Source organism: Echiichthys vipera (assembly GCF_963691815.1).
Source record: "Echiichthys vipera genome assembly, chromosome: 6".
NCBI lineage: Eukaryota > Metazoa > Chordata > Actinopteri > Perciformes > Trachinidae > Echiichthys > Echiichthys vipera.
The window spans coordinates 25,932,724-25,959,219 of record NC_139831.1 but is presented as its reverse complement, the minus strand read 5'-3'; the positions used below and the strand labels follow the sequence as shown (position 1 = coordinate 25,959,219).

General features: G+C 41.4%; 1 protein-coding gene across 4 annotated transcripts; it reads left to right on the top strand.

Annotated features, from left to right (window-relative positions):
• Positions 1 to 1,189: 1,189 nt before the first annotated feature.
• LOC310948609 (centrosome and spindle pole-associated protein 1-like) lies at positions 1,190 to 21,156 on the top strand. 4 transcript variants are annotated; one of them, XM_083915799.1, is made up of 28 exons: positions 1,190 to 1,260; positions 2,011 to 2,134; positions 2,394 to 2,466; positions 2,648 to 2,751; positions 4,170 to 4,235; positions 6,141 to 6,445; positions 6,555 to 6,640; positions 6,793 to 6,889; positions 7,293 to 7,350; positions 8,254 to 8,531; positions 9,878 to 9,996; positions 10,072 to 10,213; positions 10,586 to 10,697; positions 12,395 to 12,542; positions 12,669 to 12,845; positions 13,184 to 13,296; positions 13,500 to 13,649; positions 13,741 to 13,884; positions 16,263 to 16,376; positions 16,700 to 16,766; positions 17,000 to 17,126; positions 18,027 to 18,166; positions 18,268 to 18,396; positions 18,834 to 18,874; positions 18,981 to 19,041; positions 20,026 to 20,135; positions 20,270 to 20,426; positions 20,682 to 21,156. In XM_083915799.1, the coding sequence occupies exons 2-28, from the start codon at positions 2,012 to 2,014 to the stop codon at positions 20,852 to 20,854; spliced, it is 3,414 nt and encodes a 1,137-aa protein (XP_083771925.1). In that variant the 5' UTR covers positions 1,190 to 1,260; position 2,011; the 3' UTR covers positions 20,855 to 21,156. The 4 variants fall into 4 exon arrangements, with proteins under 4 accessions (XP_083771925.1, XP_083771927.1, XP_083771924.1 ...); XM_083915801.1 differs by having other exon boundaries at positions 6,138 to 6,445; positions 12,669 to 12,797; XM_083915798.1 differs by having other exon boundaries at positions 6,138 to 6,445.
• Positions 21,157 to 26,496: the final 5,340 nt, after the last annotated feature.

Genomic DNA, 26,496 nt, shown 5'->3' with positions numbered 1-26,496 from the left:
CAAACAAAAAGTGGATGTGGCATTTTTGATTTCTTAAAATGGTTTCTCTTGAATAATAGATTATCCATGAATATTATGAATATAAGATAAAAGTATTATTGACACACTGCGTCCCGACGCAGACAACGCTGAACAGCATATTGGTAATCTAGCTGAGATTTACGAAAATGATTGGGGGGGCAGAATCCTTTTAATCTTTTTTATTACTTTATTTGTAACTATTAAAGTATTTTCAGTGGCATTCTGCTGCATTTATATGAGATGGGCTGAAATGAGTGTTTAAATAATATGAAACAAGCAATGGTTGCTGAAAGTCTTCACATGTCAAAAATGTATCTGAAGTTGGTTGAGGTACAAGTTATGTCTCTCTTTCTTTAAAACAGAAATCAAACACTTGATTCCCCCCCCCCCCCCCCCCGGTCATGAATGCACCATGTGTTCGCCAAGGAGTCGATGGAGTCAAAGGGGGAGAGGGCGTGAGCAATGACGCGTTACCTCTCGGTAATGAACGATGCCACACAGCTGAGCAGAGACATGTGACGCTAGCGGGAATAAGAGATGAGACAGGAAGTGTAGCGTTTGCCTTCAAAGTAAAAGCATTAAATCTGTCGCGTATGGGATAAAGGTTTGACGGACAGCAAAAACATTTCAGGTAACATTCTCTTTAACCACAGCGACACAATAAGCAACTGGGTGTGCAACAGATTATTTCTAATGCAACTGAGCAGTTCTTGCATCTTGTTCTTGTTCCATTTCACCAGGTAGGAAATTGTGATTGCATGAGTCAAATGTTTGAAGTTTAACATGCCTTTGAATGGAACCATATCAGGGTAAATTCAGCTTTATTGTCAATTCTACAATATGTACCCGACGTACAGAGGAATTGAAAATCTCTCCGACCCACGGTGCAAAACAGTAGTACAAAATATATATACAATAAATAAGTAATTTCTAAATTCTAATCTTACATCGTGTCGTAAATTAGAGTGGCCCTTTTTTTCCACAGACACATCAAAAGTTTCTAGCACTGCAGAATTGTCTAACCAGCTGAGATGTAACAATGTTTGGCCCGAGAGTCAGAGACGCTGTTTTTCTCACATGCGGTTTTATTTGGACACTTAGACCGGAAGTACTGCAATATTATGATAAAGTTGCTCACTAGTGCTGTTCATAGCAGGCTCAGAGTGGACGACCGCCAATAGCTGCAAGCTAGAAAACATTGCCTTATCCGGTAACGTCATATTCAAACACTGCTCAGCGGTAGGTTTTGTTTGTTGCTAACGAGAATAGTACTGATAGTTACATAAGAAAGATAACGCTACCTGTGCGAGGAGCTAGTCATTAGCTAAGACTAGCTTTCCTAATTGTTGTGTCGTTCTTATCGGCTTTAACGTCACTTTGGGTTGCCTTCCCTTCAGTTAAAGCTAACAAGCTAGATAATGTAAGCTCTATGTTACTTTAAACAAACGAAACAATCATTGTATATCGTGTTAAACCTATTGATTGTTTTTCATACAAATAGTTTTTGTATGTGATAGCCGCAAAGCTAATATCCTTAAGCGGGTTAATGCTATGTGATGCTATCATGTTCAACGTGGTTGCCTGACAACGGGAAATTAAAGAGACAGTAACGTTAATCGGTATGTGTCAGGACGAAGTGCTCTAGCTTGCTGTCTAATGTGGGCTCATTGTAGCACTTCTGGGCCATACGGGACCACTGTTTTGCCCATTACTTTAAAAACAAAATGTAATGGCAGCCTAGGCAGTGTTGAAAGGGCCAAAGCGGACTTTAAACAGATAAAAAGAGGGACAAATTAGTCAAATCACCTGCTGCAGTGTGTGGTTGATGTGGTGAAACCTGTGTACATTTGGTTCCCCATGGCACACAGTTGAAATCCCGTTTTAAAATTAGGCCTATTATTTTCAGTCATTAAAAGTATACATTTTGAAACCCTCTTTTAAACAATTTGACATTATTCTATATTGTGCTCTATGATATATTATGCCAAGGATGTATGACTTGTGCCAAAAGGAGATGGATGACGAGCTGGAGAACTTCATCAAGGAGCGGAAGACGAGAATGGCCGAGGATAAAGCCAGCTTAGAACAAGACCCTCCTTACATGGAAATAAAGGTGTGTTGAAATGATGGCTGTTAGGCTATGAGTTCATCGCTCGTGCAAAACCAGGTCAGGGTGCTGATAAACAACCGCTTAAATATAGGCCTACATTCGTTAAATTCTGACACAGATGGCCTTTTGTTTAACCTCCCTAAGGTGCACTCAGTGAAAAAGTGTGTTTGTTTTGAAATGTAAAGTTTGAACAGAGCACGGGGATGACCCATTTACAGTGATATTTTTTAATACATGCAGTTCTTCTATGTTTGACTGACAGGCGAACCCCCACAGAGCCTATGGGTCCACTGTTAAGGAGAACATCCCTCCCAAGTCTATGGCACAGGGGAAAGGTACAGTTCATGAATGCATTTCCCTTCTTTAAACTATCTTGATGATTGTCTTCATAAAGGACAAGCAAATACCCAAAGGCTATCAATAATAATAATACCCCCTGATGTGTCTTGTTGTCTTGTTCTGGCATGATACTCTTCACCATGTCTCCAGAAAAAATTGATGGATGTGTTTTTTCAGAAGAGAGTTGCACTGTGGGTCTTCCCCTCGGTGTGGAGTATGAGAGGAAGAAACAGAAGCTTCAGCATGAGCTCCGTATGGACTACAGGCGCTACATGGCTCAGGTGACTGTCACAGACTTGCCCCTTTACTAGTGTCTGGCTGTAGCAGACGCGCTTGAATGTCAGTTCAGGCTTTGTTCTAGACCTGTCAATATTTTGTTCTAGTTTTAAATTGGGCTGAAGTCTAGACTGGACCCTTCCAAATGACGTCATGAAATGCACAAGTGCCTTCTACTTGTGTCAGTAATTTAGGACATAGCGGGTATATCCTTTGCAGCTCTCATCATCCAATGCTAGGGCTGGGTGATAATTCAGTATGATAATCCATCATTAAAAAAAGGACAGAGATTTTGGGATGTACGATTTATGTTGTCTAAATTTGAAGATAACCAGCACATTATTTCACAAATGTGAGATAGAGTCCTTCTTCTATCTCGCCTAGCCCTAATGGGCGATATGGAAGAAGGAAGATGTCGATCATCAAAACGATCTAAAAATAAATATATTTTTTCTACATCGTTTCTATCAGTTTCATACCAGCAGCCTGAACTGCTTTACAGCACATTTTTTGTCATTTGGACAACGCTTTACGTTCTGATTCTTGGACGTCGTGTTCATTTTGCACTAAAGTTCCTAATAAAATGAGCAAATACTTGGTACTTTTCATTTGTCAAGTATTTCATTCACACAGGAGTATAAAAATAGGCTTCACGATGTGGTTATTTCATAAAGCATAATACATGTAGTGTTGAGGTATTCTCTGGAAATGTCACATGATCAAGTTGTTTGCCAGGTATTGACTTTAAGCTTGTGTCAACCTACAACAGGATGTAATTAATATGGAAACCTGGCATTAACTCTACTCCCAGTTCTGGATTTGTTTATCATAAAGTGTTTTTGGAGAAAGTTATTAAAGTATACAAATGCACTTAATTTACCACTAACCTGGTATACTGAATTTGATCACGTTAACTATCACAGTTGCAAACTGCACAGTAAACATAGGCATTGTTAATACTAATATTACACAGGTGGGTACATTTAGAGGATCTAGTAGTTGTGTTGGGGCTCGGCGATGAGCTCTTTTCAGCTTTAGATTTCACTTTAAGCTTTGTCCTTTTTTTTGTTTTTTGAGTTTTTCTTGCAGATAAGTACAAAAGAAAAAGTATAACAATTGTACAGTGTGTCTGCTTTAAAGTGAAACCCCCCCCCCAAAAAAAACCCCAACATGAATCCCGCTATCCCTCTGAACAACCCATGTCAGACATAATCACCAACTACGTAACTGAATGACATACATATAACAGAAGAAGATAGGTAAGGTACAAAGAAACCAAATAAAGTAACACCATAACTAATAGCAAAAATAAACAAAGTAATTAGAGAAAGAGATAAAAATGAGGGGGGGGGGGGTGTTTTAATCTGTGTTGAAGTAAGAGAAAGTAAAAGTGTTGGAATCATGATAACATTTTATTTTACAGAAAAAACGCTTTGACCATGCAGAGGGTGGACCATTAACTCACCTCAATAACAGGAGATCTATAAAGGTAAATGTTTCGCTTTAATGCTGTCAGTTGATTTGTATATCTTGTCTGTGACTTGAAAGCGTAAGGATGTTTTTACAAACATTTGACTCAGCTGCTGGCATATCACACATTTTACCAGGGACCTTGATTGTTGTTACTAGCCACCTTTTTAATGAAAGATAATAACTGAACTGTGAAAATCTATGATAGAGCAGACCATTTTCAAAGGAATAAGTGATTCAGAAACCACACAAATACTTTCACACTCATGTATGGATACATAATTAAAAAAAGATCCAAAGGGCCTTTGTTCCCAAAATATTTACAAAATACAGCTGGGATGAGTTGTGAAAAGAGCATTGACCGACATTCAGATCAATGATTCCCAAACAGGGGTACTTGTACACCAGGCGGTACTTCTGCTTTTCCAATGGGTACATGGAAAGACAGTGGAATGGCTCAACTCATTTGACAGAAATTATACATAACACTGTGGGAAAAAAATGTTACATAATGAAAACTAGTTATTAGTTGAGCAGAGAAGTTGTTATAGTCTAGGTAGATAAAAGTAATACATAACTATTCTTTTTGGATCCAGAATGACTCTTGGAAAGACCCCAGAGATTAAAGCAAAGGTTGGAGAGACTGTTATTTTAGACACTGAACCATTTAGGATGTACAGTAGATAAGCATCTATCAGGGGAAGCCCTAGCTATGAACGCCCTCACTAAAATCTGCCAAAAGACTTCATTCTTGGCAGGAAGATCAGGGTAGATAAATGAACATTAAAGGCGTTAGCCTATGCATGAGTTCAATGCCACTTTGCCTCTGCTGCCACCTTCTGTTTTCATAGTACTCCACAGCAAATCAAAAATAAACTACAGATTGCCCATAACAAGATAATCACTTTGTATTAAAGTTAACACATAAACTTAATTTAACAAATTAATTGGCTTCCAATTGAAAAAAAGAATCATACAAATCAAGTTGGGTCTTGCCTATAAAAATGTTCATAATTAGATCCCTAGACTACGCATATTTGATCCATTAAATTCAAGTTCAGTGGGCAAAGTTCATTTTTATGTGAGAAATTTGAAGCATGTTTGAAGAAATGACTAGCATGTAGTGTTTCAGAATAGTGACCTTGCACCACATACCTGGGTTTTGTCCTTTTGTTAAGTTGATCAAAATGAAAAATAAGCCTGTGGGTAGTCCGTTTGTGTGTATCTTAGGATTGTCAAATATATAAAAGTATAAACAGTTAGATCAGTCTGATCCGATACCCCTGTTGCATAAATGAAGCGTATACCTTGCCATGTGAGTGAAGGCATCAGGCTTGACATAAACATTCAGGGTAGTTAAAATAAAAAAAGGTGACAAATTAACACAAATATAAATGTACTTACTATTATTTATTAACAAATAACAAATTGTACATTGGCAACAAAAATAAATAACACTTCCATGTACAGTGCACTGCAAACAGATATTTTAAAATGTAATATAAAATAGAGAAGATGCCTGAAACCCAACCAACAATGACTTGCTGTGTATGATATTAATAAAAAAGAAATGACTGGATCGGAATGCTGGATCGGCCTCATTCCTGATCCGGGTATCGGATTGATGCATCTCTAGCAGTAGTATAAAAGATGAAAAATATTGTTCCATCCACTGTTACTGTATATCCACTTTTTTATTATTAAAAGTTAAATAATATCCAATTTCAAATCAGTTCAAACAAACACATTTAGAACATGAGACGGTGGTGGTGATGCGACATATCTATGGGTATCCCTGACAAAAAAGGTTGGGAACCACAGACTTGGATCAAGCAAAATAAACCGAAGTTATGCTTGAAATGATCAATGAGCACCTGATCATAGCTGGTAACATTAAATCTTACAAACTTGTGTCCTTTAGCAGCACCTGCTTGAAAACCTGGAAGGTGATCTCCCCAGACAGCGACCCCCCTCACGAAGGGATGCTGCCACTCTAACAGAGGACAGCAGGGGCTTGCACAGGGCTTTGCGCCTCGCTGAGGTCAGTCCCCCTTGCCTCGAAGAGGATGAGGAGCAGTTGTCTGTACTTCCCAGGCATTGTGACCGGCTGGGGAAACCAGTGGACCAGGACTTAGAGGAGGAGCTGGAGCTGATGGAAGGAAGAAGACGCAGACACATAGGGATTGAGGCTGAGTATAAGACGAGAGGAGCCAATACGACTGATGGCAGGTACGTTTATTGCACAGTATGAATGTAAAAAGACTATTTTTAATAAATTAAAATGGTTTGTCCTTATTTATAATTTTCCGCCAATCTGTTTTTATATGCCTTTCCCCAGGGAGAAGAGGGAGAATCAAATAGGCAGGGGATCAAGAGCCCTGACCCAAAATGAGGATGCTGAGTTTGTCACAGGCCTTATAATAGGTTAAAGGGCTTTCTGTATTTTTTCATTTGATGAACATGTAGAAGTTTTGAGATTAGTTTTCCATAGTGATGGATTACCAAACAATTGCACTAAACTACTACAAATAAATAATAGTCTCTTTTTTAAAAAAATTGGTATTCCATCTTTTCAGGAGCAGCTGATTCAGAAGAGGCCTTACGCAGGAGGAAGGAGCGCTACAGACAGGAGCTGCAGGAGCAGATAGCTGAACAGCACCGGAACAAGAAGAGGTGCGTAGTCCGTGGTCCTTGTCTTTTCATGTACAATGTAACCCCTGAATAACAACATTTTAGCCAGGTAGATGACACACATTCACGGAGATAAAGTCCAGTAAATAATCTTAATGAAAACTTGATGTTTGAAGCCTCTGAAAGGCTGGATGTCCATTATAAGATATGGGCAGCTACTGTCGTGGTGACACCTTATTTGTCTATCGAGGATCTCAGTGTTGTTGAGCAGAGCTCTCCTAGGCTTGCTCACTTGTTGCACATCCCTGTAGATGAGTGTCATAAGATGCTTCTTTGTGTGTAACTGTAGAACAACGGTATGTGTGTGTGTCCTTGTTGCAGGGAGAAAGATTTGGGGCTGTGTTTAACTGTAAAACAACGGTATGTGTGTGTGTCCTTGTTGCAGGGAGAAAGATTTGGGGCTGAAAGTTGCTGCAACGGGGGCGAACGATCCTGAGAAACAGGTCAGCAGGCGCCTGACAAAAACTCTCATTTAGTATGGGTAAAGGAGATTGTTTTCTAGTGGGTGGATACAAGCTCAGAACATTTTGAGAGTTTTTCCAACCTTGCTATTCTATTCTTTTAATTTTTATTAATTTTCAGAAGTTTTGAAAAAAACAATCATGCTGGAAAAATATACATTTTTTTATGTATTATCATTTCAGGCTGTAAAACATAAAAGTTACTACTTCAAAAGGGTATCATAACTTTCTATAGGCACTAGATAGTTAGAGAGTATATACCAGTGTTTAAGTGATAAGCTGTATACCTCACAGTGTGACTGGGATATTTTATGTGTGTGGCAAAGTCAGCCTGGACTTGTCTTCCCTAATTTTATTTAAAAAAAATGTAACAAATAAACACACAGATTTCAATACATAGGTAATATTTACTGAATCGTTATTTATTATTAATATATAAAATCATGCACTAGCAACTTGGTAAAGAAATCTTAAAAAATAACAGGAATTACAATTCAAGCGTAAACCTTTTTAAATGTAAAAGCAAACTTATAGGCACTATACTCAATATTCAGGACGTTAATATAACGGTAAACATTTTCTTTGTTAGATATAGTGGAGTAATGACGTCCTGAGCAGACAATCAAGTCTCGCTCAATCTGTGTGTGTTTCTCTGTTGGTTTTGATACAGTCCGACTGCAAATACATGTCAGTGCATATGGCTGTGGCGACCAAAGGCCACATAAGTGCCCTGATAATTGTATTAATAGAATTGTGAAATGCTCCTGCAAAAATATGAAGTTATATTTAAGGGGAGCTATAAAAAGGATTTTCAGTATGAGGTATGTTTGTGTGTAAATGTGTATATGTTTGTATCGTTCAATTTTGTCTCCATCCACAAATCAGCCGGACCGAATCAGACAGTTTGGACTGTGCAGAAGAGAAAACCATCAGCTTCTGGAGCCTTTAGCAACGGGAGAGAGTGAAAACTCATCCAGAGGTCTCCCTACTAATGTGAAGATGGGTGTTCGAGGCAGAGAGACGCCTCCTCCTGAGCAGCCCCATGTTGCCTTCCAGTCCCCCCTGCTGGACTACAGCTCTGCTCTGAGCCTGGGGGGAGGAGGGGTGTCCCCCAACAGCCAGCCTGCCGCCCCCTCCTTCCCCAGAGCCATGGACACTCCCAGGTATCCCTCACAACAAAACTTAAAGTAACTTAACATAATGAATGATTGCTAACACAAGTACTATAAGTACTATGCAAAGACACCTGCAGCATCACCGCAGCTCTCTGCTAAAATCAACCCCCCTATAAAGAAAATACTGAAATTTTAGTGTTAAAATCTCGTTGCATCTCGTTCTGGTGGACTCGATATCGTATCGTCTCGTCGCACCCCTTATTCTGAATGTATGACATGACAGCGATGGTGCTGTTGGTTGACCTTCTCTCTTGCATCTTCAAAAGTGCACAATAAAAAAGTAACACTGAATTGGAAATGGCACATTGTAATTTCTGCATCTATTATTGATTTACCGTGTGTGCCCCTAAAATTTCTGGTTGTGCCCCTAAATATTTCAGTGGGGGGCCACAGTGCTCCTAGTGAAAAAAGTTGGTCTGAAGCCCTGATTGTATGAATCTTTTTTTTATGCTGCTGCTATTAATGTTTCCAATGTCGCAGATATGCCCAATTTAGTGTCATGTTAAGTAGCCTGTGTAATATTTTGATATTTTCTATTCAGAATATGTTTGATATGCTACTAAAATGTTATTCCCTGCCCTCAAGGCAGTGATTAAGGAATATGATTGGATGTTTTCCATATATCATAAGGAAGATAGCATTTATGTTAAGTATAGACCTTTTCAAAGTTGCAAACAAACATTCTAAATGTGTCCAAGTTTGATTCCTGTTGCAGTGAATGTGAACGACATCAGCTGACAGGATGTTAACAAGGACCAAGGCTGTTGCCTAGCAATGGATTTCCATTATAAAGGTCTATACAGTTAAACTATTCAGAGGGAAATTCAGCTTCTCAGAAGAATTGCCGCTTATCAATTAGTCGTTCATCCAGCTGGTTTAATGAATGACTCGATAATTTGCATCCCTAGTGAGATTAGATGGTACGTAGATGTCCACTGTGAATGTCTGTGTGAATGTGACTAGTGTGAAAAGCACCTTGAGTAGTCAGAAGACTAGAACATTGCTATATAAGTACGAGTCCATTTACCGTTACCAAGTCCATGTCCAGTGTGATAATTAGACATGGAAATGCTGGAGTGAATGCATGCATAATTTCCTGTGTATCTCCTGTGCCTGTGAAGGCAATTTTAATCCAGGACAGGAATCCCAAGGACTGGTTACTTTTTGCCAGGTGTCTTGCAAGTTATTTTTTTAAGATTTTGAAAATAAACCTCAATGTAAAGTCTTCAAATAGAGCCAGAAAAGTATGACCTGCAGAGTCTTTCAGATTCGCAAAACAAGATTCTGTGTCAGATAATCATTGAATATTAGATATCCTTCTGTTGTATCTCCAGAATCCCATTTTTTCCCCCTCATCCTCCTTCAACTGTCAGTGAAGCCTACAGGAGCGCGTATGGAGAGCCCCATCACTACTACGGCAACAGAAACCTGCTCGACCCGAACATGGCCTACTGTAAGAACTGGTCTATACAAATGCCACATTCAGCATTATTGCCAGAACTAAAACGTGTTTTCTTTTTCTGTCTAGATGGTCACTTGTCTGTTCCTGGTGCCAGCCTTCCCGTGTCCTACTGGAACGTACCACCGGGGGGAGCTCTACCCAGCCAGTTTGGTAACCACAGCCCTCATAGCCAGCACAGTGGAAGCAGCTTCCCTGAGCCTCCAACACAGTAAATATCAACCCCTTTACTTTTTAGTACTTTGGCCTGGAAAGCAGGGTCATAAAAGTTTTAGCAGCCAACATCAAAGTGACAGCTAATGTATCTGCTTTACCAACACACAGGCGCCTTTTTACCATATTCTGGTGGTCCTGTCAACTCATTTCAATGAAACTAATAGTTTTTGGCACATGAGCAAAAGGGCCATGTGCAACATCTTGTAATTTGCTTTATAATTTCTAAGCTAAAAGAGAGGACATGGCTTTTAGCACCTGCTTGTGTCAACCTTTTTATGTCAAGTAAAACTGCATTATAGTCATTTCAGTGACTGGAACAGGATAAAAGAACTACAATCATGGTGTGATTCTGAAACTCTCTTCACAGGCCGAGCAATGATGCTGTTGCTGTGGACTCGCAAGTCAGGGTTTTCCCTTCAGACAAATCCAGATCAACCAGGGCCAGGATTTTGAGCTACAGGGATGCTTTGAAACAACAGGTAGGTTAAACCTCTCTGCTGACTTCATGATCCTTTCAAATTATGCTTTTCTTCTGAAACACAAGGTCCTGATGTTTAGATTTGATGATCGTATTGTAGGTGCATATCAAACATTGGTGAAATTTCTCAAACATGCTTTTCTTAGAATAAACGTAAACATTGGTGGTAGGTTGAGACTTAAGCCCTTTTCACACATGCACTGCAACCCTGAAATTATCTAGAACTTATGCAGAGGAGCTGTATGTGAAACGTCCAAACAGGTTGGTTCGGACAATAAACTGACTTTACCCTGACAGATCTCTAGTAGAAAGTCTGTCCGACTGAGTCCATGTGCAGGTCACTGTGCGAGAATTATTCACAGGGAGTGAGTGGGCAAATTGAGGTAATTTCTATCAGCAAAGGGGAGCATCTTTTCTCTCCTTTTTAAACATTTTTTTTTTTTTAAAAAGAAAACAAATATGAACAATTCTATGACGTTGTACAATTTCAGAGGATACTGTTAATAAATTGAATTTAAATGTATACCACCTACATTTAAAGATCAAGCTTTTGATCACTAAAAATGGCAAAGGATTTGCACGTTCATGTTGTTGGATACCTTTAACACATTGCAACCTTTTTATAAGGGGGTAGACTCACAATAAAGCCTGTCAACATCTCAGTTTCTTTTTGGTTGGAAAATTGTCAGGGAGTCTGAAATACTATGGTTGCAGGTAACTTTTAAATTTCACTGCATCCTAGTCTGTGATATGTTGGCAGGAAGCTTCCAGGAGAGGGAACAGCGAGCTTTACAACAAGGTAAAATTGACCAAGTTAAGACTGAAAGCTATAGTGCAAGTGTAGATGCCCTTAGATCCTCATTAAATTGTTGATACAGTTGGCTGCAGAGCTGTTGTGACATCTCTCCCGATTTAGCTGTTGCTTCATATCCCAGTGCCACCTCAGTCCCATCCCAATCCTTTATCTTTCTCCTCTAGTTGCTCTGTTACTGAAGCTACACAGACGCTCTCTACTACACCCTAAGCTTGAGTTTTTATGCCACATGATCGCTGCAAGCTCGCAAAGTTTTACCAGGTGCCTCATCACTTAAGTACTTGGGTTGTTTGTCAGTTGGAACTTCATTCTGTTAGTCCTATTCCATAAATCACTGGGGTTGAACTCCCCATTTTTCTATGTTGGGACACTCCAGAGTGTGTTGTTTTGCTCATACCGACATGCATCCTTTTTTTTTTTTTTTTACTTTTGCATGGTCCTTCTGCTATTGAGTTTAAGGTGCCTGCTCCTGCTCCATATGCAGGAATTAGGGTGTCTGATGCTCTGTGCCTTGTGGGATACATGCATATGTCTTAGAACTGATATTTAAGTTATGAGATAACTGAAATGCAAAAATGAGCTTGCTGCTCATTAAACCTCAGAATGTACCAGCTGTGTTGGTATCAAGATTATACTTAAATGTATCATGTCTTTGTTTAAAAGGTTATGACTGATGTTTTTTTTTTTTTTTTAAATCTGAGAGCAGTATGATTCACTTAAAAGTAAATCTTTTGATCACAAAAGGTTGACCAAATGCATCATTGGGTCAGTTGGAGATAATTGTATACAAAGCACTAAACATTAACTGCTGACTTAAAGATATTTGTTATCGTTTTGAGAGAATTGTTGAGGACTTTGATAACCCTGAAAATACTGTACTCTAGATCCTGGAGCAACAGGAACAGAAGCGTCTGGAGAGGGACGAGAGGGAGCGTTACGAGGCCCAGCTGGAGGCCGACATGAAGTACCACCAGCCCTGGGGTCGAGGTGGAGGAGGAGCCCCGCTCAGAGACTGCACTGGAAATCTTATCGGTATGTCCATGACTGTCTGATTTTATACAATATGTAAAAGGCATGTTCTGGTCTTTCCTTCAAAAGTAATTAAGCACACTCTTTTGTCCATGAGTGATAAGCTCTTACCTCCTTTTTTGTGGCCAGCTGACCTCAACCAGATGCACAAACTGAATGAAGAGGCCTACAGCAACCCAGAGCAGTGGCAGAGGAGAGCCACGGCTGCAGTGACGCCCCACCGGGCGGAGCTTCCTGACCCAAACGAGAGGGTCTCTGGTACTGTAGCAGAGTGCAGTAGCCGTGACACTAGTGACAGGCTCTCTGGTACCGTGACCATCTTTCTTTTTCTTTTTGCACTGTAGCCATGTACGTTAGAAAATTTTTAGCACCACATTCTGCACTAGAACGTGAAACATAACAGTGACAAGTAACAGTGTTTATTTTAATCATTCTTCCCCATAGTCACAGAGCACTGCCAAATACAAAAGAACAGAAGGACACTAACTACTCTGCTGATTCAAAACGTTGTATGTGCTTGCAACTGAGAAATGAACAATAGCACCACAGCATAGCAGCTACACCAGAGACTGCTCAGTGAGATTTTATTTAAAAAGGAAGCTTGTTTGGTCCTTCTAATGCAGAGTTTCTTCCATCTTTTGAAGGTTTCAACCATGTCCAAACCCCCCAGTTTGCAAGAGGCAATGTGTTTTCCAACCAGCCCACCCAACAACAACTCCACGAGCAGGACAAGTACAAAGCATACCTCAAACAGCAGGTACTGCTTCATACTACTGATGGTACTTCTACTGGCCATGTCCTATTGTGGGCTGTCTTGGCGTATCACTTCCGCTGGCAGCTGACCATCCTTTTGAACATTCCGTGCCTTTGACTAATTTACAAATTTCAAATTTTAGCAAAGAAGTTTGGGGTCGTGTTGATGAGTGGATGTTGTGCCATTTATCTGTGTTTTGTTTACAGATTGATGAGAAAATGCTGAAAAAGGCAGAGGAGAGGGAACGAACCAGACTGGAGGAGGAAAAAGAGGAGAAGAGGCTGGCAGAGCAGAGGGCTCGCATCCAGAGGGAGTACGATGAAGAGCAAGAGAGGAAGAAACAGAAGGAAATGGAGGTGAGGAGATTAAGTTACAGGCAGGGTTTACACCATTTGCATTTAATGAAATATTGTTAAACCCTTCCCCTCTTTCCTCTCTGTCTCTCAGCAAAAAGCCAAGAATGAAGAGCTGGTTCAGCTGGCTGACCAGAGGAAGAAGGAAGTTGAGAGGAAGAAGAAGGAAGAAGAAGAGCAGGAGAACGCAGCACTGAGGAGGCAGTATGAGAGGGAGAGGCAGGCTCGGCTGGAGGAGGTTGGTTCACTGACAGCTTCACTGCAATTAGGAGACATCACTTACAACAAGGGTATAATGGGGAAGCTGTGAAGTTTAGAAAATGTTAGGCTGCATCACATAGCCTCAGGCAGCTTCTGCAAATTGCCGCAGGGTTGTCTGGCGGTTGGAGTGTCACGTATGGTGTGTTTGTGTGAAGTCCCGTTGTGTTCTTTAACCCCTTATGTAACACAAGTAGACTTTCTGTTTCACTTCGGCTCTTGATTTAAATCAGATCGTTGTTTCCGACCGCACTTGAAAACTGGTTCATTCAATGGAGAAAGAGAGAGATGGAAATGAGACTGAACTTTGTGCTGGAGATTGTTGAAGGGAACAATCAGCTGTTACACAAATTAAGTTAAAAGCTTGTGTGTTTTTTAAATTTTTTACCCTCATAAGGTTGTTAACCCTCTTGTGGCAGTGATAGAGGCAGGAGTTTTTTTCACTGGTCTGCCTGATCTCATCTGAACGCTCGCTTAGTCTCTATCTTTCAAATTATGTAGTAATTACATCACTCAATCATTCACTATATAATTATAATACAACAATTATTGTCGGTGAGGATAAAATCAAAGTTTGGAACTTATTAGTTGCGTTTCAATTTAGGTAAAATGTGGCCGCTGGGAAAGTTTCAGTGCATGCTCTCTTAAATGACCTCTCACTTAGCGTGTCTGCATTACCCCAGAGGGATTTACCAGACTCCAGAAGTGACGTATCACTCTGAATGGGTTTCAGTTGTCGTGTAAACGGTACGGACTGGAACGCAGTCTGGCACTTCTTTCTCCAAGTGAGAAAAACAGAATAGTTGCAGTTTGAATAATGTAGTTGACATTCGGACAGTTTTATTGAGCACTTCAAGATCTGAGCATTATTTAAATGTATGTCGTTCAAGAAAGATGATGAAAACAAACAGTTTGTTGTCATTTTGACATTTAAGGTGGCTTGTTTGATTCACGACGTCAACTCATGCACTAAGTTACATGGAAGAAAACACCCCACCTTAAAATGTCTGGTAGTTGTCAAAAAGTGTGTGTCTGTGTGTGTCTGTCCGTCTGAGAGAGCAAAAGACAGCAAGTTGGAATCCAACCCGGCCTGCCACAGCACTCATTTTAACAAGCCAGTGCACAGATGTGTGTGTTCCGAGAGAGTAAAAAAAAAAAAAATACCACTGGATAAAAGTATCTACTGTCTACTTCGCTGGCTTTGAAAAAATGATGTGTGTTGTGGTGGCATCAAGAACTATCTACGTCACATCCCTCTTGGAGTTATATCCAATCAGCAACAAGGCTTTTTCAGGAGAGAAAAAAAGGCCCTCCTTTTCAACAGGGCCAACAAAAGCCCAGTCAAAAGGCCTTTAGGGGTGGCTCACATTCCAATTAGGGAAGTTTCAGCGAAGGAGACTCTATCGTCAATTTCCTGATGAGGAAATTCTATGTTGGCCAAAAGATCATTTTGCATGTAGGTCCATGTGATCAAATGGTCTTACAGTTGCGTCTCAAGTTGAAAAGACGCCCAACTATACGTTTGACGATGGTCAGCTGACAGCTAAGAAAATTGATCACTGAGGTACGATAAACCGTAGAAACCAGCCATTTTCATGCTTGTGTGAGTCTTTTAAGCATTAGCCATATTCATTAAAATGCTGTTCTGCTCTACTTTGCACTGCTTTGTTAGCTTGTGGTTCTTTTCTGTAGGTGGTAGGGTTACAGCCACAGACTCCTCTTCACTGACTTCCTACAGGAAGTAACAGTGGTGTGTCCTAAAAAAGCAGGAATATTTTCTTCTGCTTTGACATTCTTTCTTTTCAGCCTCTGCTGCTGCTTGCTGAGTTTGCATTCAACAGTGGTGCTCCTCTTGAGCACAGCAACAGTTCATTATTTTTCTTAAGATGCTTTGACCGGTGCGTTTAAAAACTGCACCACAGAATGTTTTCCTTCATTGTTGAAGAAAAGCTAATTGGGTGAAATCACCTTTTGCTGTAAGTTTTGTCAGTATAAACATGTGTAGGAGCCAATTTGGGGTTTATTTTGATGTTTCAGTTTGTGGTCTATTTTGGTGGGGTCACTTCCTGGAGTAAAGGAAGTGATGTAAGGCTCCACAGGCCAGCGGTTATTTAGGTGAGCCTGAGCAGTCACAGGTGTGGCTGATGAGGCAAATGTTTCTTTACCGTGACATGATGTGACAAGCAGTGATGGAATTAGTTTTTTTGTGGAAAGAAGGAATACATTAAGTATGAGCAACTCTGGACTTTGTTTTGGAATTGTCTTATTGCACCCATGCACGCGTCATCGTCATAATATATCAGCTACCATAGAAGTGACTTTCTGTTTATGGTCAACTGGCTGATATTGTGTTCTTAGGTTCGCAGGGAGCCTTCGCCTCCAATCCCCACTCTGCAGAAGAAACATGGGCTACGCCAGTACACCCCCAGACCCCCCACTGTTGACAGCCAGCACTCAACTGCGCCCCTGTCTGTGAGTCACACACACACACACACACACACACACACACACACACACACACACACACACACACACACACACACACACACACACACACACACACACACACACACACACACACACACACACACACACACACACACACACACACACACACACACACACACACACACACACACACACACACACACACACACACACACACACACACACACACACACACACACACACACACACACACACAGAGCAAAAACATTTATAGTGTGTGTAACTTCTTCCCTGGATGTGTTCTCTCCCCTTTGGGTATCTCTGTTTTTATACCTCTTCTCCTTCAGGAGCGCTCTTTGTCTGGTCTCCAGTCCCCTCCTGTCCCTGCTTGTAAGAATCAGCTCAGAGCTGCAGGTACTGTATTAGCTAGACACTTAAAAATGTTATCTGAGCAAAGAAGGTGTTTTAACCAAACACTAAGACTCTGTAGGTTTAACAGTCTGTCCTGTGCAATATTAAATGTTAAGATGTTTTAACAGGCAGTACATCTTGTTTCACAGTTCCTGGGGCATTTACATGTTACATCTGTGGTTTTATCTAGTAGATGAACGGAGAATTGGTTTTGGTAGTTTCACTGTGTTTTTCAGGTGACCAGCGTGAAGTGTTCAGTGAGCTGTCGGCGTTGCGTCGTCAGCTTCGCAGTGAACAGAAGCGACTGGAGGGCCGTCTGCAGCAGGGCGACTGGGACGAATTGGACTCTCCTCTGAGTGACAGGTCGGACTCGGGCACATGCATCACTATTACTGTAATCTTATAAAATTTATCACAAAGAACAGCATCCAGTGGACATATTTTTAAATGTTTAGGTTCCTTACCCTAAGTGGTAGTTGTGGACCTGTTGCTGTGCATTACACACTTAGATATTTTATATCATTTTTGATTCCTAGCCATTGGAACTTGCAACCCAGGGGTACTTCTGCAGTTTGGTGTTACATTAATAACAAAAAACTAAAATTTGTATGAAAAATGTTATTCTCATATCGAGTCAGCAGGAACACTTGGACACTAGGTGTATAGAGTGCACATATACACATGTCAGCAAGTGTTCAGAGAAAATTAAACCGTGAAAGATAAATGGTTGTAATAGTTGGCTTAAACAAAAGTAATGGATAAACAGATAAAAATGGGTTAATATTCAGGGATAGCTTAATGTAAGGGCTGTAGGTTTGTTTTTTAGTAGAAACATCAAGACAGCCAATATGTACATTTGTGTATATGTGCACTTGCTCAGTGTCTATGCATACATGTGCACACACACACTGGCTTTTACATTCTCTGTAATGTGTGCAAAGCATCAGTACATTCAGTATTTATTTGCTTATACAATTATCCTTAAACAGGACTTGTACCAATTTAATTTTCTCTGATTATTAGCAGATGTTGTAGATAAATTTTACAATAATTGATACAAGAAATTACAATGGTTAACAGGATAACGTGCTCCTGTTTAAAGTTCTTATGTAAACCGCACCTAAGGTTCTATAACTCTATGAACTTACAGCCAAACAGCTCACGTTTCTCTGTGCTGTTCGTGCTGCTGCTGACAGGATTGTCCAGATAAAACGATGCGTGACCCTGGTAAGTAATGATCTGCCTTTTTTTTTTTTTTTTCAGACTTCGGGAGCGTCCCCAGGTGGACGTGTTTGATATGGCCAGGCTGCGGCTCCAGGCTCCTGTACGAAGGCCGAACTCCAGAAACATGGAACCCAGAAACCTGCTGCGAATCCATGACTCCCTTCAGCTCAAACACACAGGTAATGCAAAACTCTTATAGTCTGATTTACACTCTACTACAAACCAACGTGATTAGCTGTGACGTGTGCGTGATTAGCTTTGACGTGTGCGTGTGTGTCAGATGGTGAGTCCAGGCTGGGTTTCAGGGAAGTTCCTAAACTGGAGGACGTGGGCGTGGGCAGCAGAAGGAGGCGGGACTACAGGGATCCATATCACCAGTTGAGCAGCCAGAGGTCTACAGTCCATGATGGTCAGAGCTCACTGCATGTCTTGATGTCCCGTTTATTCCTTTGCAGTTGTTTAAATCAGAGATTTTTGGAACAGTTGATTTCGCTTACTTATATTATGCTAGGTCGACAGTTTGATGGTCAGTCAGCCGGATGACGGCGGATTTCCGCTGCTATGCTCCGCAGGGCTTTCGCCATGCAGAGAAGCCAAATCCTGTTCGTCTGCACACACTGCCATGACACAGTGCTGGATTAAAATTAGGAATCGGACTCAATCAGCTGCCTTATTGTTGAGTAGTGTCCTAGATGTAAGGAGCAAAGAAAGCTTAAAGGTTTTTTTTAGCATTTGCTGGCTTTGTGACATCTACCTGAAGGGAATAGTTGTAAATGGGGGTTTTGGCTTTTGAGGTTTCTGTGGTTGTAAAAAAAGAAATTAAATAATAATCACCTTGTGTTGCAGATTATTTGGACTTGTCCCCACCACAGCCAAATGAATATGCGGTGAGTTGAAAAAAATGTTCCGTAGCTGATTCCATCTGGTTTATCCGCACTGTATCAACTGACTTATATCTGTGTGGAATAATGAAAAGAGTTGTTTATGTTACAGAGGAGTGTGATGGGGGGGTCTGCAAGAGGATCTCTGCTGGAGTCAGAGAGTGCTTTCATGGGTAAGCCATCCTTTATTTTATTTCTTATTTTCTTTTGTTCCCTGGAACACAAACATCACTTAAACATTACTGCTCTTGTTTCAGATTTGAGTGACTGGCCAGCTCATGTTACTGAAGGATGAGTCAAAAGTTTGACATATCAATCTTAAAAACTACTGCTTGTGGTTGAGGCAGTTAAAAAGAAATATTATCCAAAATATCCACAAAAACACAAAAATATCCACAACTCGGATAGGAAAAAACAAAACAGTCATCTATTTCTGAATCTGCACAGCTTGAAATAATTTAAAGTTAACTGAACTGTGCATCTATTAAGTACATGTAAATATAAAGGAGTGGAATCAGGTGGGAAGAAAGATGGTGGAACAGTAGCAGTGCATCCTCTCCAGGTTTAGCTGAGATGACTGTTTGAAGGTATTATTGGATAGCACCAGTGACAGTGGAATGTGTAGTTGTAGAAAATAGTCACACTTGTATCATTAAATTTAAATTAACAGAAAAAAAATACACAAACTTGAAGATTTTTTTCCCCCTCTCCCACCAACACAACACCGTCTCAAATTCACTACAGGTGCACAAATCCTGTTCTACAAATTCCAAGTTAAACTCATAAGATCACAGCTTTTGCTACAGTAAATATGGTGCGAAACACATTTAAACACCTGTATTAAAAACAATGTGAGGTCATGGACAAAATTTGCAAAAAAGAGTTTTATTTTGGGCCTTTTTTCTAAGGTAAAAGCTAACGTGCATAGCAAAGCTTACAACGAAACGTCTAGTATTGCACAGAAACGTAAATGATCAATGTTGTAGGAATCCAATAACGTTAGCTAGTTGGTAGTGAAAGCCCACTGCAGCTATTTGAGGCCAGAACTGAAGCCTTAGCCTGGGCTGTCACTCAAAAACTCATTCGCCAAAGGGTACTCACCCCTGGAAGAAAAAAAAAATTGTGATTAAGCTTTTGGCTGTGTGTGGTGTGTTAAGACCCCCTAGGCGATGCCTTTACAGCACTGCGCACCCCAGAGCTTGAAAAGTCCCCTCTGCTGTCAGCCAGGGAGAGGAGGAGGCTGGCCAAACAGCCACAGCGCCCCCAGGTATTCTGCTTTACACACCTCACAGGTTTCGCATGTGTGGTGTAGCCTAACAATAACCATGCCGCCTGTTAGCTACAACTTTAATTGCATTTTTAATCACAAAGTCTTATTTCCATGTCCTCGGCTCATTTCAGGACAGAGCCGCTTCCAGCAAGCCCTTTGATCAACGGGATGACTACTCCGCCCACTCAGGTGACAGACTGCAGCAGGGAGCAGAGCCCAGCGGTGAGAGGGGGAGCCGCTACAGGACAGGTCGTCTGATGGCTCTCAGTCGTCGTGGCAACACAGCCGGTACCACTTGAACGATTTAGTTCTTATTTAAGGGATTTTCTTAATAGATGCCTGAATTCTACATTCAGTTTTTAACAGGTTTTAAAAGCCCAGGGGTCATTATATTCAGCCAGTATTCAATTTGTTTAGCTATTATACAGAGTAGGTCCTGTAGCAGTCCATGCAGGGTGAACCTATCATGCAAACACTGGTTTTAAGACAAGGTGAGTATCTATCTATTGGTATTTAACTCTCAGTGTTTCTCCTGTTCTTCAGGACCAGTGGATCTGTCTGATGACGACTTCTCCCCTCCCCGGTTCTCTCTTCATAATCTTAACCATCAAAGCTCTGTAGAAACTCTCTCAACGGATCCCTGGATGCGGCCAGGAACATCGGACACACTGAAGTGTTTGGAGCAACCATCAAGGAGGGAGCGGTTTGTGACGTAGTGTCGTGTGATGGCGCTGCGTGAGTGGCAGCCTGTTACAGCAGCTCTCGCTCACTTTTGAGCTTTTGCCTCTTTTTATATTTCTTTTGCACTCTTTAAAATATTCCTTATTAAAACTCTTTTGACCAAACTCGCGTACTTCGTTCTGGTCTCAATACTTATTTTTTCAACTTTTTCCGTTGTGTCCGGGGAGCCTGTACGCAGCCCTGTTGTTTACAGTAGGGATCAGCTGTTGGCCCTCAGTAGCGCTGCGGTGCAGCCGCACGAGCGGCCTGATGTCCCCCGCGAGCTGAGGAGGAGGAGACGCGGGTGCCGTTCCGGAGCCACTCCCCGTCGCAGGAGGACACGCTACAGACCCGTTCTCCCATCTGTCATCATGGGGAATGTAAGATCTCTTCCCAACAAGATGGACAAGCTAACGGCGCTGACCCAGCATCAGAGGGACTACCGCGAGTGCAGCATCATAGTCCTCACTGAGACCTGGCTAACGGAGCTGACCCCCGACACGGACGCTAACCTGGACGGGTTTCAACTACGGCGGCCAGACAGGACGGCAGAGAGCGGTAAGAGGAAAGGAGGAGGGCTGGCTGTGTTTGTTAGTGACAGATGGTGCAACTCTGGGCACTTCACTGTTATAGAGCAAGTCTGCAATAGGGACATCAAACTTTTAGCTGTTAGCATGAGGCCATACTACCTCCCGAGGGAGTTCACACAGGTGATTGTGTTCGCTGTGTACATCCCCCCCCTCTGCTCACGCTGATGCAGCTTGTGATGTTCTTCATTCAGTCTCAAGCTCACTGCAGACACAGCACCCACAGGCCCTCTTCCTCATCTCTGGGGACTTCAATCATGCCTCTCTGTCCTCTACTCTGCCCACATTCACACAGTATGTCACCTGCCACACCAGAGACAATAAAACGCTGGACTTATTGTTCGCCAACATCAAGGAGGCATACAAGTCATCCCCCCTCCCTCCCCTGGGAAGAACTGACCACAACCTGATGCATCTCCTGCCTGTGTACAAGCCCCTCGTAAACAGGCAACCAGTGGAAGTCCGCACAGTTAAAGCATGGACTAAGGAGTCTGAGGAGGCTCTGAGGGACTGCTTTGACTCAACTGTGTGGGAAGAACTGTGTGTTTCTCATGGGGAGGACATTGACAGCTTAACAGACTGCATAACGGACTACATAAACTTTTGTGTTGATAACACTGTACCCACCAAGACTGTACAGTGTTTTTCAAACAGCAAGCCCTGGATTAATCCTGACATAAAGGCCCTTCTTAAGGAGAAAAAGAAGGCCTTTAGGTCAGGAGACAAGGAGGAGCTGAAGGCTGTGCAGAGGGAGCTGAGGAAGAAGATCAGAGAAGGGAAGAACAGCTACAAGAGGAAGATGGAAAACCAGCTGCAGCAGAGAAATGTCAGTGGAGTCTGGAAAAGCCTAAAAACTATCTCAGGGCAGAGGACACCAGGCTCCCAGGCTGAGGGGGATCAGACGTGGGTGGACAACATGAACCTGTTTTTCAACAGGTTTGATCAGACAACCACCACTCCCCCGGCCCAGCCATCTCTGCTGCCCACCACCATCCCTCCTGTTGATTGCCCCGTTATCACCTGCTTTTTGCACTATTTGGACTTATTTAATCATATTTATTCACTCCATATCACATTATTACAAAACAAACAAAACAAGAACAACTGCACTATATCATGTCAATATGTACATATGTCCATTTCCATTTCTTCCTTTTTTAAATTTAACTTTATTCTTTATTTTTGCTATTTTTTATCTTATTTTGTCATACTCTGTTGCTGCTGTAACAAAAGAATTTCCCCATCTGCGGGACATTAAAGGTTTTCTGATTCATCTTTGACTCGAGAGATCTTGGTTGGTTTTAACTTGTGGCTTTGTGAAGGATGGATACATCAGTATGTTTGTCTGAAATAATGCATACTTTTTGTTCAATCATTGTTTAAGTCAGAGAACCTCCATATCTGATGACAGATGTCACATGTCCTTGTTTATTTTATTAATCACTAAATTATGTCATAAATAAATATTTTAATTATATAACCTGTATCTTGATTCTTTGCATCAGACTCAAATTTACTTTGAGATGTTTGCTAACGCACGTGCATAACATGGCAGCAATTTGGACCTCACCATTACTTACTTATTAGATGTTAATGTAGTTTGATTTTTGAAAAAAAGCTAACTTTTTTTTGGTGCCAAGAGTAAGATAAGAAGATCGATGTCACATTGTTTTTCTCAAGGAAAGGCAGAGTACTTCCTAAAAGTTTAAAAAGTTTATAAGAAAAACAGCAAAGAATTATCCGCTTGGCCAAGGGCTCTCTCTGGGGTCAGAAGTCAGTCATCTTGGCTTTGAGCCAAGCTGCTGCCAGCCCTGAGACAAAGAGTCCCTCCTTCTCAAAGAAATTATACAGCAGTAAAATTCATTGCGTTGTTGTGATTGGTTCAGGATGTTGTTGAGGCAGTCCCTGGTTCAGGCTTTAGAATGTCAATCACTCCCAGACTGGCTCTCATTCGTTCACGAGTTGAATCCTCTACCCCCTGGTCGCATGGTTCCTCCAACGAACCACCAGCTCCTGTGGAAAGAACACTCCCTACTGTAGCTTCACTTCATGGTGGGCTGACCCCCTCTCATCTGACTGCATTGGAGCTTATCTGCAACATCCTTTAATTATGCCATCTGTGTTAAATTGATAATTTTGCATTCTAAATCATTTTTATTTAACTTCTATACGTACACAGTGAGTAACAAAACTTTTTTTGGGCAAAAAATAAACACTTCATGTTTAAAAATTCCCACAAGCTACAGCTACTAAGCATGAAGGCTGGAAATTGGGGAAACAACTGGAAAATCTAACTCACTAGATTGTTTCAAATTGTGTAGAAATAAAAACAACTGATTATGGATTAGACATCTGATAGTTGCACTGCATTAATGTCCAAGTCATTAAAAGTAGTATTCATTCTGTAAATCCTACTTTCCTTAAGGCAGAGATACGCCAAGCCCACAGGGCCAGCCATCAGTCAAGGACCCTAGTTCTTGTGGTGGGTTGCGCCCCAATATTGGGCACTAGGCCCTTCCCCACCTGTTTTTCGGTTGACTCAGCATGTTGCATTGGAGCCTGTCGGTGAGAGAAACCACTCTGTCTTCTTGTGCGCTGACTGAACTGCTGAAATGACGAATACAGACAACCGCCGCCTGCTGAGAGTTTTATCCTCTCACGCAGGTGCAGAACTTACATGCTAGTAAGTAGTCTTGTGGTCTTTGTAGTCTTTACGGTGTGTCTGAGGCTACGTTCACACTGCAGGCTTTAATGCACAATTCCGATTTATTGCTTAATCCGATTTATTTTTTAAAGATTATTACTCGGCAGTTTTCAAGCCTTTATTATATAGGACAGACAGGAAATGGGGTGAGAGAGAGGGGGAGACACGCAGCAATGGGCTGCAGGTCAGAGTTGAACCCGCGGCCGCTGCCTCGAGGACCTTCAGCCTCTTTACATGGGGCGACTGCTCTAAGCACTTTATCCGATTCAGTCGCACATTTAAAAGTGGCCTAGTTCTGATTGGAAAATGACAGATTCAATGTGACTTGTGCTGTTCACACTGTCAAAAGCAAATCAGATAGGGTTCACATATGTGGAAAAAAAAGTCAGATTCAGGTCGATTGTAACTGCAGTGTGAATGTAGCCTAAGTGCTTCTTTTTGGGCGTTTCACAGGCGACTAGTGGCGTCAACGCAACAGCCGGCCTTCATCGTCTCTAGTTCTTGGAAGTGGGCTTTGATGAGAAGACCTTGTTACTTTAAAAGGCAGGGTTACACAAGCACTGAGTGGACATAATTACATCCTATTTGCAAAATGTCCGTCCTCCACAGAGCTGGGTCTGTCCCACGTTCCTGGCTGTTATAGGGAAGGTTTTCGTTGCCACCGTACTCTACGGGGGAATTGTTGGGTCTATGTAAATCATAAATAAGGTAATAATGGTTTGAGATATTGCATTCCCACGCGTTTATATTTGAGGCTTCCTGCTGTTAAACAGCAATTGTTCTCATGTCCTAGTGAAATCTTGATCTTCAGTCACCAGGAAGTCATTACATTATTCAATGTCTGTGGAGCAGCTCCAAGATTTGTGTCTAAATCACAGCCTGAATAATGCCATTTTTCTGCTGTTCAGTGAAAGCAAAGACTCAGTTAAGCCCCGGTTTTTCCTCCTTTTGTTTTCACTTGTTCAGGTTTGGGGGATGATGCAGGAGGTGGGTTTTTCAGACGACTACCTCTATCTAGCTCTGTATCTTTTCATTTTCTTATCATTTGTCTTTCGGATTTGATTTTCTAACAACATACTACATAGGGGCAGAGCTGTTTGCTATCAACGTTCTGTTGTTGGTTTCTTCACTGGAACGCAAGTGCAGCAGAGCAAGTAAAACTAGTGGAATAGTACAAATCCAAGATATGGACTTTTTGCTGATCTGTCCCCAAATCCAACCCAAAATATCTTAACAGTAACCCACAAATGTGGCCACTATATGGTGTGTGTTATGCTTAATGAGGCTTTAGAATTTTTTTTACAGTGCTGGGAAGCAAGTCAGAATATTACAATAAATGAAAATAAATGAATGTCAGAAAGTTGGAGCCCATTGTTGTATCCCAAAAGAGAGAATACTTGTCTTTCACGCATCTCATTCTCCTTCTATTGTCTTTGTCCCTCTCAGTTCCATCTCTCTGTTTCGTCTCATTCATGCTCTCTCGCTTGTGCACACATACACACACTCACACATTCACTCTCTCTTTCCTGCCTGGATGAGCACTGTCGCTCTCTCTCTCGTTCCCTCTGTCTGTATGAGTGATGACCTTCTCAAGCTTTGGATAGGAAGGAGGATAGAAGCCATCTAAACTCTGCTACACTCCCATTACTCAACCAGACACCCCAGTGTCAATATAATACACACAGACGAACACACACACACACACACACAACATCCCACTCAGCATAACACTGACGCAGGAAGGCCACAGCAGCATGGCATAGCTAGCAACTTCATCCAACAATTGATTGTCCAGACAAATACCTCCTCATCTGGTTGATACAATTTATTGCTCCAACCTAATTTTATGGTCTTTAACTTTCTGGTAGCCCAATCCAAAAAACACAAGGAAGACCAGGAAGCCTTTTACTGCACATTCCCTGTCAGCTTCTAGCCTGCAGCCGGCCATGTTAAGTGCCCACTTTTCATGCTTGTAGCTTTTATGGTGTGAAAAGGTGTCAGATTTTTTTGTTGGTGAAAACAAATGTGTAATGTCTGGTGCACCAAAAATCTGTCCCTTTCAAGTTCTGTACTGTATGGAAGAAAAATACTAAATCGCGGAGCACATCACCTGAGAGCAGTAAAACAACCTTTAACATTATGTTATCAGGCAGCTACTAAATTTAGTTAGCAAACAGCCTAATTGCACATCCAGCAACAACATTAGCAGTAATCTAAAGTCTCCTTTTGGCTCAGTTTTGGTCTCTACCAAGCGGCAACCTCTGGGCCTGAGAATGTGGAAATGTATTAGAGAATGTTTATATGTGTATGTTAATATTTTCTGTAAGGCACTTTGTACTACTGTCAA